General features: G+C 53.2%; 1 protein-coding gene across 1 annotated transcript in view; it reads right to left on the bottom strand.

Annotated features, from left to right (window-relative positions):
• Window positions 1–18,042, bottom strand: part of ALPK1 (alpha kinase 1) — a 54,871-nt gene that overhangs the window by 24,864 nt on the left and 11,965 nt on the right. Inside the window, 2 exon segments of the mRNA XM_045202578.3 lie at window positions 10,131–10,285; window positions 12,224–12,377. Coding sequence (XP_045058513.2) covers window positions 10,131–10,285; window positions 12,224–12,335 — 267 coding nt within the window. The 5' untranslated portion in view covers window positions 12,336–12,377.

The following is an 18,042-nucleotide window of genomic DNA, read 5'->3' as shown; positions in this document are numbered from 1 at the left end:
ACACACCAAACACCTCTAAGGCTTATCTCAGAAAATGATCAAACCTCCAGTGTTTAAAAATACCTTTCTTCTCTTCACCCCCTCTGAGGTGCGCAGTTACTGAGGTGATGTGGCTGGAGGCACCCTGTCCCCCGCACGTGCGGGCGGCTCTGGGCTGAGGCCGTGGGGGACCTGCCTGCCCGCACCTGTGAACAGGCTATAAAGCCCACTCTGCCCCTCGTGAACACGCCGAGTCTCTAGCGTGGCCTCATCTATTCCCCCTCCTGTTCGTAATAGATCGGCACACAAAAGCCTGAGAGAGGGTGACCTGCCAGACAAAGGCCCTTTGAGCTCCTTGGAAAGTAGACTTGGAGGAGATGGAAGGGGTCCAAGTGGCCCTATTATTTCCACTTGCACTAATTAGACATTTTTCTGTCAGCCATTGAGCACTGCTGAGAGGCCAAACTCGCTGAATTCATTTCTAAAGTGTTTACAGAAGTTTGCATCTGTTTGTGTCTCTTCAGGAGGAAAATAAGCACTTCAATAGCATTGTGGGAACCCGAAGGAAGCTGGGCTGGAGGGCCCAGTACCGCAGCTGCATAACTTAGCTCCCTCCAGGCTGCGGGCCCTTCGGATGCTCGAGGAGGGGGTCGGGGGAGGCGGTGGCAGTGGGGGGGGGGGGCACGTCCTGCCTGGCTGCTGGCTTCTCTCCCCTTGTGACCCGCGCCTGCTGCGCAGGACACCAGACTGGGGGTTTCGTCCTCGGGGCTGGCAGCACTCTGAGAAATTAACACCCACTTTCATTTGCTGCCAAGGGCAGGCAGTAAATTCCTCAGCAGCAAAGCAGAATCACCAGCATCCTGGGAAAGTCCCCCAGGAAGCCGGGAGCCATGAAGGAGGCCCGAGCGCATGGTAGCAGGACTTGGAGTAGCTGTCCCCATGGTCCCCACTGCACGCAGCCTGGTCCTGCACAGTCAGATTAACTCAAAAGAGTGCTCCGCCCCCAAAAGGCAGAAAAAGAAAACAACACAGGCCCTGCAGGGCAGCCTGGGGAAGGCGTGCTGTGTGCAGGGACTCTACCCGGTTCTTTCTGCGTGTAGGCCCACACGGACCGACACCGCTTGAGGACTCAGGAGCATGGCCCTCTTAGACGTGACACAGTGACGGAATTCAGTGTTGGCCAGCATTGGGTAACTTGAGGTAAAAATGAGCAGGAATGCTGTCCCTCCATCCTTCCTTGGTGCTGACTCAGGGGGAGCCTGTCTGCAGGGCCTCCACATTGTGTGTTTTTCTTGTCGTGTGGTCACGTGAAGTCCACACACATGGCTGTGTGTGCAGGACCGTGCTGCATGTCTGCAGGGACAGGCCACACGCCGGTTGCCTCACATGTGTCTTTCGGAGCAGAAATTCGGGCTAATTGAGTTTAAGGCACAAAGGGAACTTCAGGGCAGGGAGGCTGAGTCAGGTGCTAAAGGAATTAAACTCTGCAAGGAGATTTCAATACACAGATGATTGAAAAAATGCTAACGAGCCTTTCTCAAGGCTTTTGCTGAACAGAAGCAAGGAAAAGTGTGCCGTTTTCATGGCTGCTTGCATTAGCGCCAGCCCCTCCCGATGCCCAGCAGCAGCGGATCCCGAGATGGGTTCATAGCAATGACAATGGCAGCTGATCTCATGGGGGGCGGGGTGAGGGGACTCAGCCCAGAAGCCATCTGGCACTGTGGTTGCCAGGAGCGGAGGAAAGGGAAATTTCGGCTGCAGAGGCGTGCGCGTGGTGAGCACGCCTGCCCAGAGTCACCCCACCTGCTGCAGGGCTGGGGTTCTGTGCTTAGGGTCTGCCTGCCTCCTGACGTGTGAGGAGGAGAAGGGGAAACCCAGAATGCTAACACTCCGCGGGTCCTTCCTTTGTTTTCCCAACACAGTACTTTCCCAAAAGTACTCAGACTCAAGTACTTTTGGAAAACAGTTATAATCTTTTCTATCTCAATGCCTCCTGCTCCCCCCAAATCTACTGTAAACATCACCTTCTGTTTAAAGAAAAAGAAAGCAGTGCCAAAATAGACAACCACCTCCGCATCCTGGGGCCGGGTACCTGCGAGCCTGACCTCTGTCCTAGAGGTTGTTAAGGCCCTTGTGGCTCCAGCATTCACCCTGACTCGCCCAGCGTGCTAGGCCCTCCCACCACAGCCCCCTCACCCACCTCCCCATCTGCTCCCATGGCAGTGGGCCCTGAGAACTCACCTCAGCAGCATCACAGAATCCACGTGAGCACTGGATGCTCTGAGCTGTGTCTGAGAGTCTCCCAGGTCCCTTCCCCTAACAAGACTGCAACCCCTGGGGCAGCTGCACTGGGCTGTCTGTCAGTCCCTCCGGCCCTCACTCGCCTCTCGCCTCTCTAAATCCCACAGTGCGTTGATGCAATGACTTATGAAAGAAAACATTCTTCACTCCTGTGCCGCTTTCTGTTTCTGTCATGTGCCTCTGGCCATTCCAGCCGTGGTTTCTCTTGGAGGAGGGTGGTGGCCTCACACTAGAACCACTAGGGGCCTTGAAAGATCCATACAGCGCCTGGACCCATCAGTGCAGACTCTCTGCAAGTGCAGCCGGTGGCTCAGGGCCGCTGACTGCAGAACCCCCGAGCTAGCCTGGCCTTCCCCTCTGCCAGCCCTCCTCCCTCCAGCCTGCCCAGGCAGGTGAGTTATCTGATCTGGCACACCTGCTGGGCTTACCTCCTACTTCACACCTTCCGCCCTGTTGTGCAGTGAGAGAGGCCCTGCCAGGGACCATGGGAGTCTCAGTGAAGAATTCTCCCACCCACGGCCTGGATACCTGAAGCTTTACTCTCTACCCATTTAGAATAAATAATTCTGCGATTGTCTTCCAGTGGGTTCTGAACACAGGAGAGGAAGATGGATGTTATTTATTCTCAATTTTAAAATTCCCAAATTGTACCTAATTCTCTGCCTAATTTGAACTCTATCCAAGCAAGTGAATGTGGCTGGAGAAAAACACACAGCCATGATGCTGAATTCGTGCCCAGGACCCGACACGGGTCCCCAGCAGGCCTCCCAGCCACTACGCTGACCCCTGTGCTCTTCGAGCTGCCATGGCCCTTCCACCTCGTCCTGCTTCTTATTTCACCTTGAGACAGTCCATGAGAAGGGCTGTCCTTGTGCCCACGCCCACGCCCACATCTGCCAGCCCTGTGGTGCTCCCAGCTGCGCATCTCCTCCCACGCAGGCTCAGGCCGCCCCGCCTCTGTTCTCAGCTCCTCCCTGTCTTCCTCCCAGATACCATGTCATGTGCACCCACCTTCTCCTCTGCACCATTCATTCCCTCATCTCTGTGGGATCCTTCTCACCAGCAGACAAGCATACCCTAATAACTTCCATGTCAACACGTCCTCCCTGAGCCGTGCGTCCTGTCTGTCTGTCTGTCAGGATGCTGTAACAAGAACAACACAGACTTGGGGCTTGGGAACAATAGAGGCGTGTCCCACAGTTCCAGAGGCTGGAAGCCCATGGTCAAGGCAACACAGGTTTGCTGGCTGATGAGGGCTGGCCTCCAGGTCCACAGATGGCACCTTCTCACTGTGGCTCCCGGCGACCTCTTTCATACGGGCACTGACCCCACTCAGGAGGGCTCATCACCCCCAAAAGCCTCCACCTCCAAAACCGTCACTTGGAGGTTAGATTCCGTGGTACGAACTTAAGGGCACAGATGTCCAGGACACGGCAGTCTCTCTGCAGCCCCTGTTCCGGTTCTCCGTCTCTTTGAAGCTGGTTCCCGAGGCATGTCTGACGTCACTGTCTCCTCTGCCTCACCTCCAGCTCTGTCTTCACACAGCTCCCATGAACCCACCACCCCACCCTGTGAGGAGCCAACAAACTTCCAATCCGTGACTGCTTGTTGGCTCTCCTTGTATTCAAACTCCTAGAAGCATCTGCTGGTGACAGTCGTCCCTCCAGTAACCATGTGACTTCTGGAGTTTCCCACTGTCCTGGTGATTCTGAAAACGCACCACAGCCATCTTTGGACGTCCTGACAGTGAAATCCAGACGGAGGCCTGGGTAGTCTGTCTGACCTTAGCTCGGCCTGTCTTGCCTTATAGCTGTAACTGTGTTAGCTTCCACCCATGTCACTGCACAGCCGAATTCTGGCTGGCCCCACACTGTGTCCTTTGTCGGTCGGCGGGTATGTGATGACAGCAGCTGCGTTTCTAAGTGCCGGGGCCTATGACGAGCACCCCAGGTCACCCCCTCACTGTCTCCCCCAATAATCCACGAAGTGGGTGCGATTGTTGCCACTGCTCAGGGGCAGCACAGTGGACGCGCACAGCTGTCCCCGATGATGGACCTACCGAGGGGCAGCCCTGGGACTCAAACCCAGACAGGGCTCCAAGCACCTTCTTCAACCCAACCTGTGCCGCCTCCGCTCTCTCTAGAGTGTCCTCGTTACCAAAACCCTGCCCTGGCATCAGGCAGATGTGAGTGAGCACCACCCACTGTCCTCGGGCTTCCTGCTCAGTCCGCACGAAATGACCATCGCCCAGATGGTTAAGGGCCTAACGGTGCCTGCTGTAATGTCAGCAGCTGTGCATGCTGAGAGAAACCACAGACTCTTTGTCACTTCGCCGTTCTCAAACTCCGGAGCATCCCAGGCGTAGAAGCACAGCAGAGGCAAACGTTTCATCATTAAGGGTTAGCGCTGCTTTAATAAAACCTCACTAAGAGATCCCAGACAACGGAACTCTGACGTGTGCACAAGAGGAATGGCCTCCGTCTCCTGATGTGGCGTTCATGTGTCCTCATCACATTCTTGAAGAACTCCTCCCCTACTCCTCTGGCTGCCTGTTGCTCTGGCTCTGATGCTCCCCATCTGTTGTTCTCTCTGGGTCCAGGTGGAGGCAAAGGAAAACATCCAGCGGCCGAGCTCACAATGGCTTATAAGGCTGCTGGGGACTGGCCTGTGTCACTGCTGACTACGTTTCATTGGCAGAGACAGTCCTGTGGCCACGCCTGGGAGGACTGAGCAACGGGCTCAGAGCATCTATACAGGTGAGACGTCCCACAGATGCGAGGCCACCCAACCACAGGCCTCCGGCCAAGTGTGGTCCATCTCTCCGTCCTGGTGGCCAGGACATGGGCTGGGGATTCTGCTTCTCTTGCGTTTGTGCCAGAGCTCTGAGTGAAGTGTCTGCTGGCCATGCCAACAGTAACGCTTTGCTGAACGAAGGAATGAATGTGCGGTGTGCGTTCTCTTTGCTCTTTGCATCCTGATGAAAGAGGGCCAAGCTGTTAAAACCCCAAAGCACAGAGTTGAAGGTGAAAACTTTGTTTGAGCAAATCAGTTGCTGAAAGAATCATAGTCGTAATGATACCAAGCTCTGCTGTCTGGTCCTCTGTGATTGACAGGAATACCGGGTCCTGCAGTGAGTGGTTCTTAGTGCGCTTTCAGAGCCTGTGTTAACCCAGAGCTTATCCATGGAGGGAACTTTGTCGTTTCCCTGAGAGCCTCTCCCACCTTACCCGGTCAGCACACCCGTGTCGCTTTTCAACTTCCTCATAAATCCACACTTTACTTATCTTTTCCTAAAATCACACTGGGGGGGGGGTTAAAACATTTCCCTGCCATCTTGTAACAATCAACTCTTACATTCGTTCCCGTTTATTTATGTTTTAACTCTTGACCCTTTCATAGTTTAAGTTGTTCAACAATTAAAATATCAACAACTTAAAGCACCAAGATTAAGATATATTAGAAAAAATTTTTCTGGAAGCCAAATTGACCAAACTTGACTTATCCACAGATTTTTCACCCAAGATAGCATAAGAAATCAGCTTGGCATTTATTTTCTTGGTCTCCCGTGGAATACTGTGAGGCAGCAGAGACATGTCCCAAATATCTGTGGTGTGAAGGCTGCCGATGACCTACGATCTCGGCTGCAAAGCTGAAGAGAAAATGGGAGACAGACCCTACTTCTGAGCCTGCTTCCTCTCCTCGGATGGCACTTCAGCCAGCGTGTCATAAACATGGCCCTCTGGTCCCCAGACAGGAACCCCGCTGCCAGTTCCCAGGGAGGAGTCACACCAGGTATCAGTCACACTGTCGTCCCTGCCTGGCACCTCAGTCCCAACCGCCAAGGAGGGCAAACCCAAGCATGCCCTGTATCCACCTTTTAAGAGCTGTATTTTCATATCTTCTACTCATTGCGTAGATATTGTTCTTTCCAGAAAAGTGAACGTCCCTGGAAACAAAGGTGGCACCCACACCGAGGCCGGCCAGGCCCCTGGGCCCTCACAGCCAGGCAGGCTCCCGGCTGGAGTAGCGCCCGCCTGCCACAGAAACTAAATGCCTTCAGTACTTTTGAGAAATCCATCAAAGGTTTCCCTGAATGATATTTATAAGAGCCTCACTGTTCTCTTTCAGAAACCGAAACGCCTTCCCCAGCACTTGAAAAAATTGCTCGTGCTTTTCATCTCTCCCTCTCAAAGTGTAAACATTGTTTTGAGTGAAAAGAGCTGAAGGAGAGCTTACTTTCCCTTGAAATTTTATTTTTAAATAAGAGAAGGAGAAAATCCTTTTTCTTACTAATACTAATAATACAGGTCAAAGTGTCAGGCAATATACAATTAAACAGAAAACAAAAAGTTCCCCCTCTTTCCCACCACACAATGGCCCGGGATATAAATCAGCGATTGAGATGAAATCACACTTCAAAGCCGCAGGGCATTTCTATGGCTGAGGAGACGGTCGGAGGATGGTAACCCTGGTCGGCAGGGTGTCCCTGAATAGTCGGAAACTAGTGAGAGCGGGAGTGAGGTCCCCACAGCCTGCAACCCGGGATGTGCTTTGTCCCCCAAGGGCAGCTGCAGTTATCAACAGATGTTTTTGCAATAAATAATTGGTATCATCCCGGAAAGGACCCACCTACCTGGGGAGAGGACACAATGCCAGAAACCCTGCCCGGCTTTTCCAGCCACATTAGTCTCCCATCTCCCAGGTTTCTGGGGTGTCCGCAGGTGTTTTTCAGGGAGAGCGGGGCTGACTCCAGTCGGCCAGCTTCGTGTGGCTGCGGGGGAGGGTGGCCCCGCCATGAATTTCTGCCTGTGGTCACACACTGGAGGAGGGCCGACAGGGTAGAACGGGGATGGGGGCAGCGTGGAGGGCAGGAAGCGTAGCACAAAACACACACATCTTTCTCGATTAAGCAACATTTGAAGGGCCCAAACGTCAGCCACTCAGGCACTCAGCTGTCTACCGCTCGCCTTGTATCTTACGTGCTCCATTCGACCTTCTGCTTGTGAAACTAACTTAAACATATGTAATGATCCTTTTAAAAAGGAGGGAAAGCATTTTATGGGAAGGATTCATCTGAGGAAAAACACTGTAGAAAGCTTAGATGTAGGGGAAAAACTGTAAGAAGAGGAAAGAGGAAAAACTGTAGGGGAAAAACTGAATAGACGAACTCAGCAGCCTTCAAAGGTTTCTTTGTGAGAACAGAATCTTACCATAACTGATTATTAAAAGTTGGCCAATCAGCCTCAGGAAAGTCTAATATTGAAACTGGTGGCATGGGGAGATCCACAAACTGTGGAGTCTCCCCTACCCTTTCACCAAGCCAGGGCAGGGTGCCGCTGCGTCCACAGGCTCAGTGGTCCCGGGCTCTGCGGAGCACAGGTGCCCAGGTGCAGCGCGACGGGCTCACTTTCGCAGATGTGACTATGTGACTTATTGCTCGCTGGGTCGGCCCAGGAGGAGATTGCTCCCGGGGGAAATCCAGTAGACCCAGTAGAGGCCAAAGAATCCAGTGCGCCGATGTGAGCAGCGGCACAAAAACCTCTCATAGGTCGCCTGCCTCAGTTTCCCCAATGGTGCCGTCTACTCAGGAACGGGAGGGAAAGGGGGAGGAATAATGAGCCGATTTTTACAACAGCCTCACAGCTGAGAGCAGGTTGTCTTCCTGCTCACACACCCCCACCAAATGCAGCAGGAACGCCGGCTGCTGTAACATCCCCTTTAGTCTTTTAGCTGATGTCAGCACCAGCACGGGCTCTGAACTCTCTGAACGCAGGGTGGATGCACTGAGGAGCCTGGGGCAACGTGGGGCAGCCCCTCGTCTCTCAGGCCACATGTGGAATTCAGAACTTTCTAGGCCCCAAGGCCAAAGCAGGGGTTCTGCCCTCACCTTGTGGAAGCCTTGTCAAGTGCTCACATGCCACCACCCAGCGGGATCACACAGGGCTTTCCCCAGAAGTGACAGGAAAGAGGTTTCTATTCCGCCCGCTGCCCCACCCTGGCCCCTCTGGGGCTCCTGCCTGCCCCCTCAATGCCATCACCACCCCACTGTTCTCTCAGGACAGTGGCTCCCAAATGCGAGCATCACGGTCACCTGAGGGCTTGCCTGGTGCTGGTAGACAGACCCTCATGCCAGAGCCTTTGACTTGGTGACAGATGGGCCCAGGAGTGGCTGTCCTCAGGTCTCCAGGTAACCCCACCCCTGCTGGGGGAGGTCTCCTGTCCAGCGTTTCTGCCTCTGCTCTGTGCTGCCCAGTGGCATAGTGGCCTTAGCCACACATGGCTATTTATGTAGAAATTAAAATAATATTAAATAAAACTTTAAACAATGCACTCTTCATTCTTACTCGACACATCTCAAGCACTTATGAGCCATGTGTGCCTGGGGCTGGCACATGGGGCCGCAGGTAGGGACACTTCTGTTGCTGTTGGTGTCCTACCGGACAAGGCTCCCTTCAGAGTGAGCTGCCCCAAGCTCTGCACCTGGGCCCCTCCCGGGACAACTGGAGTCCCCCACCCCACCCCCCGCCACTCACTGGTCTATTCCCTGGGCCAGGCCAGCTCCCTGCACCGCATGCAATGTTCTTGGTGGTCAAGTGGGAGGGTGGAGGTAACAATCGCCAGAGAGCCGTTTTGGGAATTCAGCGAGGTGGCACTTGTGCAAGCGCTTTGTAGACTGCGCAGTGATGTGTAAGTGATGGTTATCGCTCCACTCCTCGGGGCGACAGCAAGCGCACTCGAGCAAAGCCAGGCTCAGCCTCGCACTGGGCCCTGCAATCTGCTTTGCTTTGATGCAGCCCCTCTGCTTAGCTCAGCCTGGCTGGGGGCAGGGGCAGGGGCGGGGGGCCGTGGCTGGGGAAGGTGCAGTTTCACTGTCTCTACTGAATCTGCAAAGATGCTGTGATGTGCACAACGACCAGGGTCTGTCTTGTATTTTTGTTTTGAAGGTGAAGACAGTGTCTTGTACACATATTTGGAGATGAGCCCAAACACATTCCCATGTAAACCCATAAAATAAAAAGTTTATCGTCATTGCTTGTAATTCCTAGTCTGCAGACAAACATATTTTTATGTGAGAAAAAAGTGCATATAAGCTCATACACTCTCTTCCTTGACAGCCTCTGAGACAAGGTGGATGAGGAAGGATGTTTATAAAAAGCCAGCAAGTGCTGCTGAGGCTGCCTCAGACCCTGAGCAGAAACCGGGGCCCAGACCCGGCTCGAGCTCGGCTCCGAGGCTCGGCCCTCGCGGTGGGGCTCCGTGGGGTTGGGGAGGGGGCACGTCAGCGGCTTCGACGTGATGGAGGCGGCGAGGGCGCAGGGCTGCCGGGCTCCAGTTGCTCAGACGGAAATGGTGGTGAATTTACTTGCAGGGCGGGGCAAAAGCAGGTTTACACTTGTAAGTACACGGAACACAGAGCTGATTCTAGTTTTATTATTACATTATTTTCCACACGAACAACTGTAACCCTTCTTTTGCCCCACCCTGTACTTGAGCTACCTGACTGGTAGAAAGAAGCATCTCAGAACAAAGGTGCTGTGCAGCGCGGCGCGGCCACACTACTGCTGTGGCCCACCTGGCCGGGGAGCGTTCCAGGAGACAGGTTGCTGCTCAGACCCGCTGAGCACCCCTCCCTTTCACTTAATCTGGTTTTCTGACAGCGATTCCTGAGGGCTCGCGACACTTGTCTGGAAGCTGTTTCCCCCTCATTAGTCAGTCTGGCAGAGGTGACCACGGTGCGCACCTCAAAGAAATTCAATCTATTGCACCACTTAGGTCTCAATGCTTGGCTGGTGTTGCAGGGGGGTGGACGGTGGGGGGGGTCAGAGGGACAGGTGCCGTGGGTCCCCTACCAGTAACGGCTGCAGCCCGGGGCCAATCACGTCCTGCAGGTTGGCTTTGTCCTCTGGGCCCACGGCTTGTTTGTATTGCCACCTCTCAGGCACAAAGGGCCACTTCATGTCCTTGGCCTCCTGGATAAGGGTCCTCAGCTCGCTGGGGAGGGAAGCTGGAAAGGTCAGAGTTCAGGGGAGGAAATGGCTCTCAGAAGAAAGGCTAGGAGCTCCCCATGTTGTGATGTGACGAAGCACCTCGTGGCGGCGGAAACACTCCCCTCGTCCTGCCGGCTGGTCTGAGCTGCGGCTCAGGCTCCCAGAACAATGGCGAGAAGCTACCTGTCCCTGCGGCCCTGCAGGTCAATGGGGGCAGCGAGGCATGAAGAAAGGTTTTTAGCAGGAAGTAAAGCACTTCAGCGACTATCTCTGCATGAAGAATCAGAGACAGGAATGCAGGAAATATTATTTTCCCTGTAAAGTGAGAAAGGGGCTGAGCCAGAGTGGCATTTGGGGCCTGTGGCAGCTGGGGACGCAGGCTCTTTGTTCTCCAAACCTCCCCATCCCACACTTTCACTGTGGATGACCCCCGAATGCAGAAAATGCACACAGAGAGCCCAGACGGAATTTGAATGTCCTTCCTTCACAATTGCAGACATATTTAATTCCTCCATGGCCACCCAACCTAATTCTCTACGCAAGTCCACGATCTCCTATGCAAACTTCGTAGACCCAAAAATCTCTGGAAGCTTGAAGGTTTTTCTTAAGTTTGACACCCAAAGTGACTTGAAGTGACTGGAGGCTGTTTCCAGGTGTGTTTATCCTACAGAAGGAGCTTAGTCAAAGGTTTTGCCGCAAAAATGTTCGTGCCTGGCTCTTGATGCTGCCCAGGCCCTGCTGGGGTGTGGCTGTCCTGGAGGCCACAGGGAGCAGCATGCCCTGAACACCTGTACCCTCTGAGTCCTGGAGTGCACACCCTTCCCCAGGACGCCAGCCAGGTGCCTCCAGGTGCCTGTCCTGCAGACACCGCAGGCTCCACACCCCTGACCGGGCTCAGCATCTTCCCCACCTCTGTGTCCCCTCTTACTGCTGAGATGGGCCCTCCCACCGTGTCCTTCACCGAATTGCCCAAGTCTGACACCAGGACCCAGTCTGGACCATTTGCTCTCTCTTCCTGTCCAAGTCTAACTGGGCATCACCTCTGTGGACTCTGAAATCCATTTTCCCTCTCATCCCAGAGATTCCTGCCTGTCTCACTGCCCGTCTTCCACATTGCTGACCTCGTTTTCCTAAGACAGGGGGCCAGGTGTCGGCCTGTGCCAAGTGGCTCCCACAGCCTGCTTATGCTGTGTGCCCTGGGGAGCTGTGTGCGCACCTGCAAGCTCGTGGGAAGAAGGCCCAGAGCCTCGGTTATGTCATCACCAACAGCAGAAGATGTGGGCGTGGGCGTGTCGAGTGGGAACCCTACTTCTGCAAGGAGCACAAACCACTGCAAACCCAACGAAGAACAGGGAACGCACTCACGAGGGACACAGACAGAAATGGAGGACTGGAGAAGCGATGAGCATCGCTGTGACTTCCTATTCTCAGTGATGGAAACTTCCTGAACAAGGCCGCACCTCCAACTGAAGGCACAAACTATGGAATGAGCAAGAAGCCAAATTCGTCAGCCCTGATCATGGTGCAAGGTGGATTTATCGGTACGCGCCTTTATTTTACAAGTGGGACGTGCACGTAACCTGAGAAATGTGTTGATGATCCAAAACGGAGGGACAGGGCCCGTGTGGGGACAGGTCTCTGGAAACCAGGGACATCTATGGGAACTGATGAGGCGCAAGAGCCCGGTGTGAAAAAAAGATGTGCCACCATTGAGAAGTTGCTTCAGTTTTTTAGTAATTGAAATTTATGGCACCCGCCCACTCAGAGCCTTTGTTCCTCCTGAACTAAACTGTTTCTTGTAGCCTCCTGTTTACTGAAGCCTAAAATGAGAACTGACAGCAATTCAGGGCAACAAAGTGGGCCTCCTCCCGCCCGCAGCCCCATCCCATTCCGGCTCCATCCGCGCTCTGCTGGGTCACCTGCCCGGAGGGGAAGCTGGTCAGAGAGAGCCTCACCTCCACTCAGCATGTCCTCGCTCGTGCTGGGCGTGGGTGCCTGGGTCATCCGGGCCAGCAGGTGCTGGCAGTCCTCCAGGAGCGCCGCTGCGGCACCCCGACGGTCCTGCATGGCCCCCGAGGAGGCAGTGTCCCCGGGTCCGCACTCCGTCACCTGGGAGAAGACATGGAGTCTCAGCTGAGGAGGCCCTGGTAGGACTCAGTTATCTGCAGTACTCAAGCAAATGCCGGGAGCTGCAGGAACGCCTGCGGCCTCTGTCCTGGCAGAACCCGAGGTCCCACGTGGGTGACCTTGCAGTGAGCGCACCCCTGATTACGAGGCTATTGCATCCTTGCGGTCAGTGCGGACCCCTTGACCTCGCCACGCCGGCCTCCTCTGGGGCCACAGCAAGCCCGCCGCTCAGACAGGTGTGAGGTGGGCCCTGAGAACCGCGGATGACTCCCCGGGCACATTCTTCGCGCCACCTGGACCAAAACAGGCAATGACAGTAAAGCTCTTCACAGCCAGGCACACTCCGAAATAAGAGGGGAGCAACAGAGAACCCAACTTCCTAAGTGTATCGTACGGATAAATGGGTCTCCTTCCGCTGCAACTGAACACGCTGGTGCAGAGCTGACAGGTGTCTTCAGTGAACAGGGCCACATTGTAACGGAGCTTGGCTCCTTTACAATGGGGTCGGTTTGGCTGGAGTGGGGTAGAGAGATGGGGAGAACATGCAGACAACTGTAATTGAACAACAATAAAATAATTGAAAAATTGAAAAAAATATATCCTTCCAGGTCTTAAATTACATGCTCAGCCGCAACCTATAGAACCCAGGCTGTCTATTGCGGAAGAATAGCTGATTTTATTTACTGGAAAACTCCTGGCTCTTTTGAGAACCCATCGTACAATATTTTTATGTATACTTTTCTCTGTGGTCTAGAAAGGATGGCTTGAATCTAAGAGGTTGATTACTAAATAAATATACGTCCTTGCTTTTGTGTCTGCACTCGACACCCTAATTCCTGATGCACAAGATCATACATCTCTCCTTTCGTCTGAGTGCTGTGAGGGACATGGGGCGTGCGGGTCTGTGACAGAGCTGCGACCTGACCCAACCATTTGGGTAAAGTGAGGGCAGGTCAGGGGGTCCCTCCGAGGGGTGATGCCTGGATTCAGCTCTCAAAGGGCACACTGCTTAATGAGCGAGAGGAAGTAGAGAGGGAACTCGAACAGGGCAGGTTGGCTGAACTAGAGATAAAAGGAGAAGGGAGGCTGGAGAGCTTAGCAGGGCTCTGCATGCCAGGTAAGCACCTTTATGTTTCCCCACACGTGATGGAAATTCCTGGTAGCAGTAGGAACACGAGCAGCTTGGCATTTCGAAAAGATGTCTCGGTTTGGCTGTAGCACGCACTGGGGGTGGGGAGCAAGAGAGAGATGGCAGGTGGCTCGGTTAGGCACTTACTGCAGTAACCCAGGTGAGAGGTAGCAAGACACTGGACCAGAGCGAGAGTATAGGAGATGCAGCAGATTGGCGGACTTGCGAGCTGTGTGGGAAGTAAAGGCAGTACCGATGTCAGATGGATATGATGGTCGTAGAGATGAGACCTAAATTCTGCCTTGTCAGAGCTGAAAGCTGAACGGATGCTGTTACCATACTTGAGACAGGGAACGTAGAAGTGGTCTTCCTGTTGCAGGAAGAAAATACTGCAACAGGAGAAACGTTCTGGAATCCAGCCGTCCGTGCAGACTTGTGAGGGTTGTGGTCAGCAGAACAGAGGCCGGAGCCGCAGAAATGCCCCTTCAGGCAGCGGTCTTGCTGGAGCTTTTGGCCAGCTTCACTTATAAAAAAGTCATTTTTGATTTTAACACATACCAATTTTTGCCCTCCTGAACGATTTTTGGCACTCTGTGAACTATACTTTATTTCTAAATTGAATAATGGGTGTTTCCTGATATTTTCATAGCCTATGGATTATTTTTTCTTTACTTTTCTAAAGATTTTATTTATTTATTTTTAGAGGAGGGAGAGAGAGAGAGAGAGACATCAGTGTGTGGTTGCCTCTCATGCTCCCCGTACTGGGGACCCCTGGTCTGCAACCCAGGCCTGTGCCCTGACTGGGAATCGAACACAGGCTGGCACTCAGTGCGCTGAGCCACACCAGCCAGGGCTATTTTTTTCCTATTTTAATGTCCCCTGTATATTTTTTTCTTAAAAGTTAAGTAAAAAGAGGCTATAAAAAGCAGTCAAACATACAAACAGATAACTGTGGAATAACACTAGATACCCAAGAAAGGGAATCATTCACACTAAGGCGCATTACATACACCCCCAGCCCGAGGCCACACGGGTTCAAAGAGGAGGCCTTTGGTGCTGCCCAGGATCTCCTGCCTGGGCCTCACCCCCAGCTTATCCAAACCAGCTATGCAATGAGAGTGTTCCGGGTCATGAACGGGTCACCTGCCAGCCTCAGGAAGACAGAAGAAGAAAGAGAAGAGCCCCTCACCATGGGGCTGTGCCTCACTCAGCTACAGTTACCTCTCCATCAGCACTGTGACAGGTGACGGGCATCAGCCTGGCCTGAGGCTGGGAGAGCAACTCCTGAGGTCAAGGTGAGTCAGGCCTGCCATCTGGTCCTTCCTGAGGCTCCAGACGCCCTTTCCGGGAGGGTCCTCTTCGTGTCTCTGCAGCCCAGGTGAGCAACAGGCATGGACACCCAGACACACTGACTCGGTAGGGCCCTGAGTCCAGGGCCACCACAACATCAGGGGGCATTCATAGAGCCGGAAAACATGCTTTGGAGACTCGGAAGGGCCTTCCATCTGAAAGGTATGCTCTGGGCGGTGGGCATTGTCCACCGACTCCAGGTGAAGTGCAGGACGAGCCAATGAAGGGGCGGAGGAGAGGCAGGGATGAGCAACTGGTCCGAAGCCCTGAGCAGAGAGCAGGAGAAGAGAACTCTGCTGAAAGGGAACTCTGTCCATCTTTAAAAGAACAGATGGCACTGTCTGTGCTGCCTCGAAAGGGGCCGTGGAGATGCCCGCTCAACCGTCGGGATGCAAACCCACGGATGCCCCACCCCGGGGGCCCTGGCTGTGCAGGGAAAACGCTTGGAGCACCAGTGACAGGAAATCGCCAGGGCTGGGGAGTTGACTTACTTCTCATGAGGCCTCAGTGCCAATGTGGGGACTCAAGTTAATATTGCAACAAAACGCTCTCAATTCTGTGTTTACAATTTCCACAGCCGGGAGAGTTCTTTTGCAAAGAGCCATGTGCATCTCCTGAAGTTAGAGATGGCCCACGAAGGAGCAGTCGGTCTTGGGGAAAGGGGGAGCCGGAGAAAATTGCGACATGGAAAGGAAAATTGCTTTTCCCTGTCTGTCATCAAAGGCAACCAAGTGCCTCTCACGCAGCTGCCGGCAGCTTCCTGGGCTTAAATGTGGGTTCTGCTCCTGACTAATCACGTCTCCCTTTCCTTGTTGGAAGAGATATTAATGCGACCAGTCTCACAGACGGTTATTATTTTTCTTTTTAAGATCTTATTTTTTAGAGACAGGGGAAGGGAAGGAGAAAGAGAAGGAAACACTGATCAGCTGCCTCTAAATGGGGACCTGGCCCACAACCCAGGCCTGTGCCCTGACTGGGAATCGAACTGGCGACCCTGCGGTTCATAGGCCAGCACTCAGTCCTCTGAGCCACACCAGCCAGGGCTCTCACAGACCTTTTTAAGGAACAGTTAACATATGTGAAGCACAGGAGGCTACCAAGTAATAAGTGCTTTGTATCAGATATTGTCAAAACCTTTTTCAAAAAATAAAACTTCATTTTTCAAAGGGTTACCCAATTTTTTCTTAGTTTATTTGGATTTTGGTTCCTTGTTGGTTTCTCTAGCATTCATGGTTTTGAGAAAGGAAATTGCTTGGTTATGCAGAGTCTTTAGGTTCTTGATATCTTTCCCCACTCAACCCACCTGATAATGGGATTGACCCGTAAATAATTCTCCAGATCCACACTCAATTAATGAATAGAAATTCTATCAGAGAATTGAAACATTATGTCCAGGTAAAACATTTTCAGGAAGAAAGATGTGAGTTTTGTCTGCACTAAAACAAACCTGAAGACCCAGCCGACGTGGTTTAACCACCTGGGGCCCCAGCCCAGGCCGAGGCATAGGACAGGGAGCCCTGAAGTGGCTCAGGGACAGCGTCCGGATTACAGATCAGACAGAACACTCTGGCCCCTTATCCCCATCTTTGCTCCAAGACACACACAAAGCTCTGTATTTATTTTATACTTAAGAGTGTCAAAGCGCGGGGGTGGGCCTCTGGACAGGGGACTGCAGACCACACTCCTGGCGGATAATAGCCGTGTGCCATGTGGCCGTGTGATCCCTCAGCATGTGCGTGTGGTCAGCAGGGCCGCCGCAGCCTGGGGGGAGCCTCCCACCGGCCTGGGAACAAGTGGGGACTCGTGTTTCCTTGAGTGGCAGCCCCTGTGATGGACACCCGCTCAGCACCCACCCCCTCAGGAGACCAGACACCCACATGCCAACTGCTTCAACACAGGGACCACCACGCACAGCCCAGTGGCCAGGGGCCCTGCAGACAAGAGGATTTTCCTTCTGCTGCGAGACCTTGGGGGAGCAGCATCCACAAAGACAGGATAGCACTTTGAGTTTTTGTTTGCCCAGCTCTTGGCCGCCAGCCTCCCCTGACCAGAAAGACCCCTCGGAGCCCCAGGCCCCTCTCTCCACAGCCGCAGAGCCAAGGCCCTGAGCTCTCCAGGCTGACTTGGGAAGTAAGAGGTTTTAGGATTTCAGGACCCACTCTCTGTGCAAGTTCTGTTACTGAGTGAAGTGCCGCAGAGAGAATGTGCTCCTGGCTCGGGGGAGCCTCCTTGTCTGTGAGCCGCTGCGCTCGCTGTTTTTGGGAGTTCCTCAAGCGGAAGAACTCTCATTTTCTCCTTTCTCTAACAAGGAGGGCAGAGATCTGAGACGTGCTGTTAATTCTGGTCTTTGCTTTTAGCTAATGAAGGAATATTTGCGAGTATAAAACTAATGGTGATACAGGAAAAATTTTTAAATGACTGGATCACATTAGGTTTTTCCGTTTCCTTAATGCTTGGATTTAATAGCTAACTTAGAGGCTTAAAATATAAAATAACATGTATTGTATCTACAAACTGCTGAATGAGGGTTGAGCATTTGCCGAGTATCTGTTACATACTGTGCTTCATACTTTTGAAGGTTACTGAGAAGCAGAGTGGACTTGTCCTCAAGACAAACTCACCGGGGCGGTAACACACGTATGTGAGCCGAGTTCCTGGAAATCCCAGAGCAGCCTTCTCACCACAGGGACCAGCTGGGGAGTTCATTCCATCCTTCACACCCTAACTGGGGTGGGGGAAGTCTGAGATGTGGGGTGGGAGGTGGGGAGAAGGTGACATTAAATTATAGTTTAGGCAAGATTGACTACAGATCGCCAGTGTTGACGCGGAAAGAAGTCACGTCACAGCCCTCGTACTTCTGAACACATTTGAATTTTTTCATAATAAACAATGTTTAAGGTTCTGTTTTGAGGATAGAAGCAAACAGGAATGGTCTGGCTAAACTCTGAGAAGCGGCGAAAGGCCACCCTGAACTCACTTACACCTGCCTGGTGCTGGGCTGGGCACTGGCCCCTGACGAGAGCTCGTGCCGTGAAGTGCAGCCCAGACTGTGACTGTCCTCTGGGGTGTCTGTGTCGCCACCACTGAGGCCCCGTCCACCTGCGTCCCAGCACGCAGCCCTTCCAGGCACCTCGGCTGCCTTTCCCTGCTCGTACGGGTCAAAATCAC

The sequence above is a fragment of the Desmodus rotundus genome, chromosome 9 (assembly GCF_022682495.2).
Source record: "Desmodus rotundus isolate HL8 chromosome 9, HLdesRot8A.1, whole genome shotgun sequence".
NCBI classification, from domain to species: Eukaryota; Metazoa; Chordata; class Mammalia; order Chiroptera; family Phyllostomidae; genus Desmodus; species Desmodus rotundus.
This window is presented reverse-complemented; position numbering and strand designations above follow the sequence as displayed.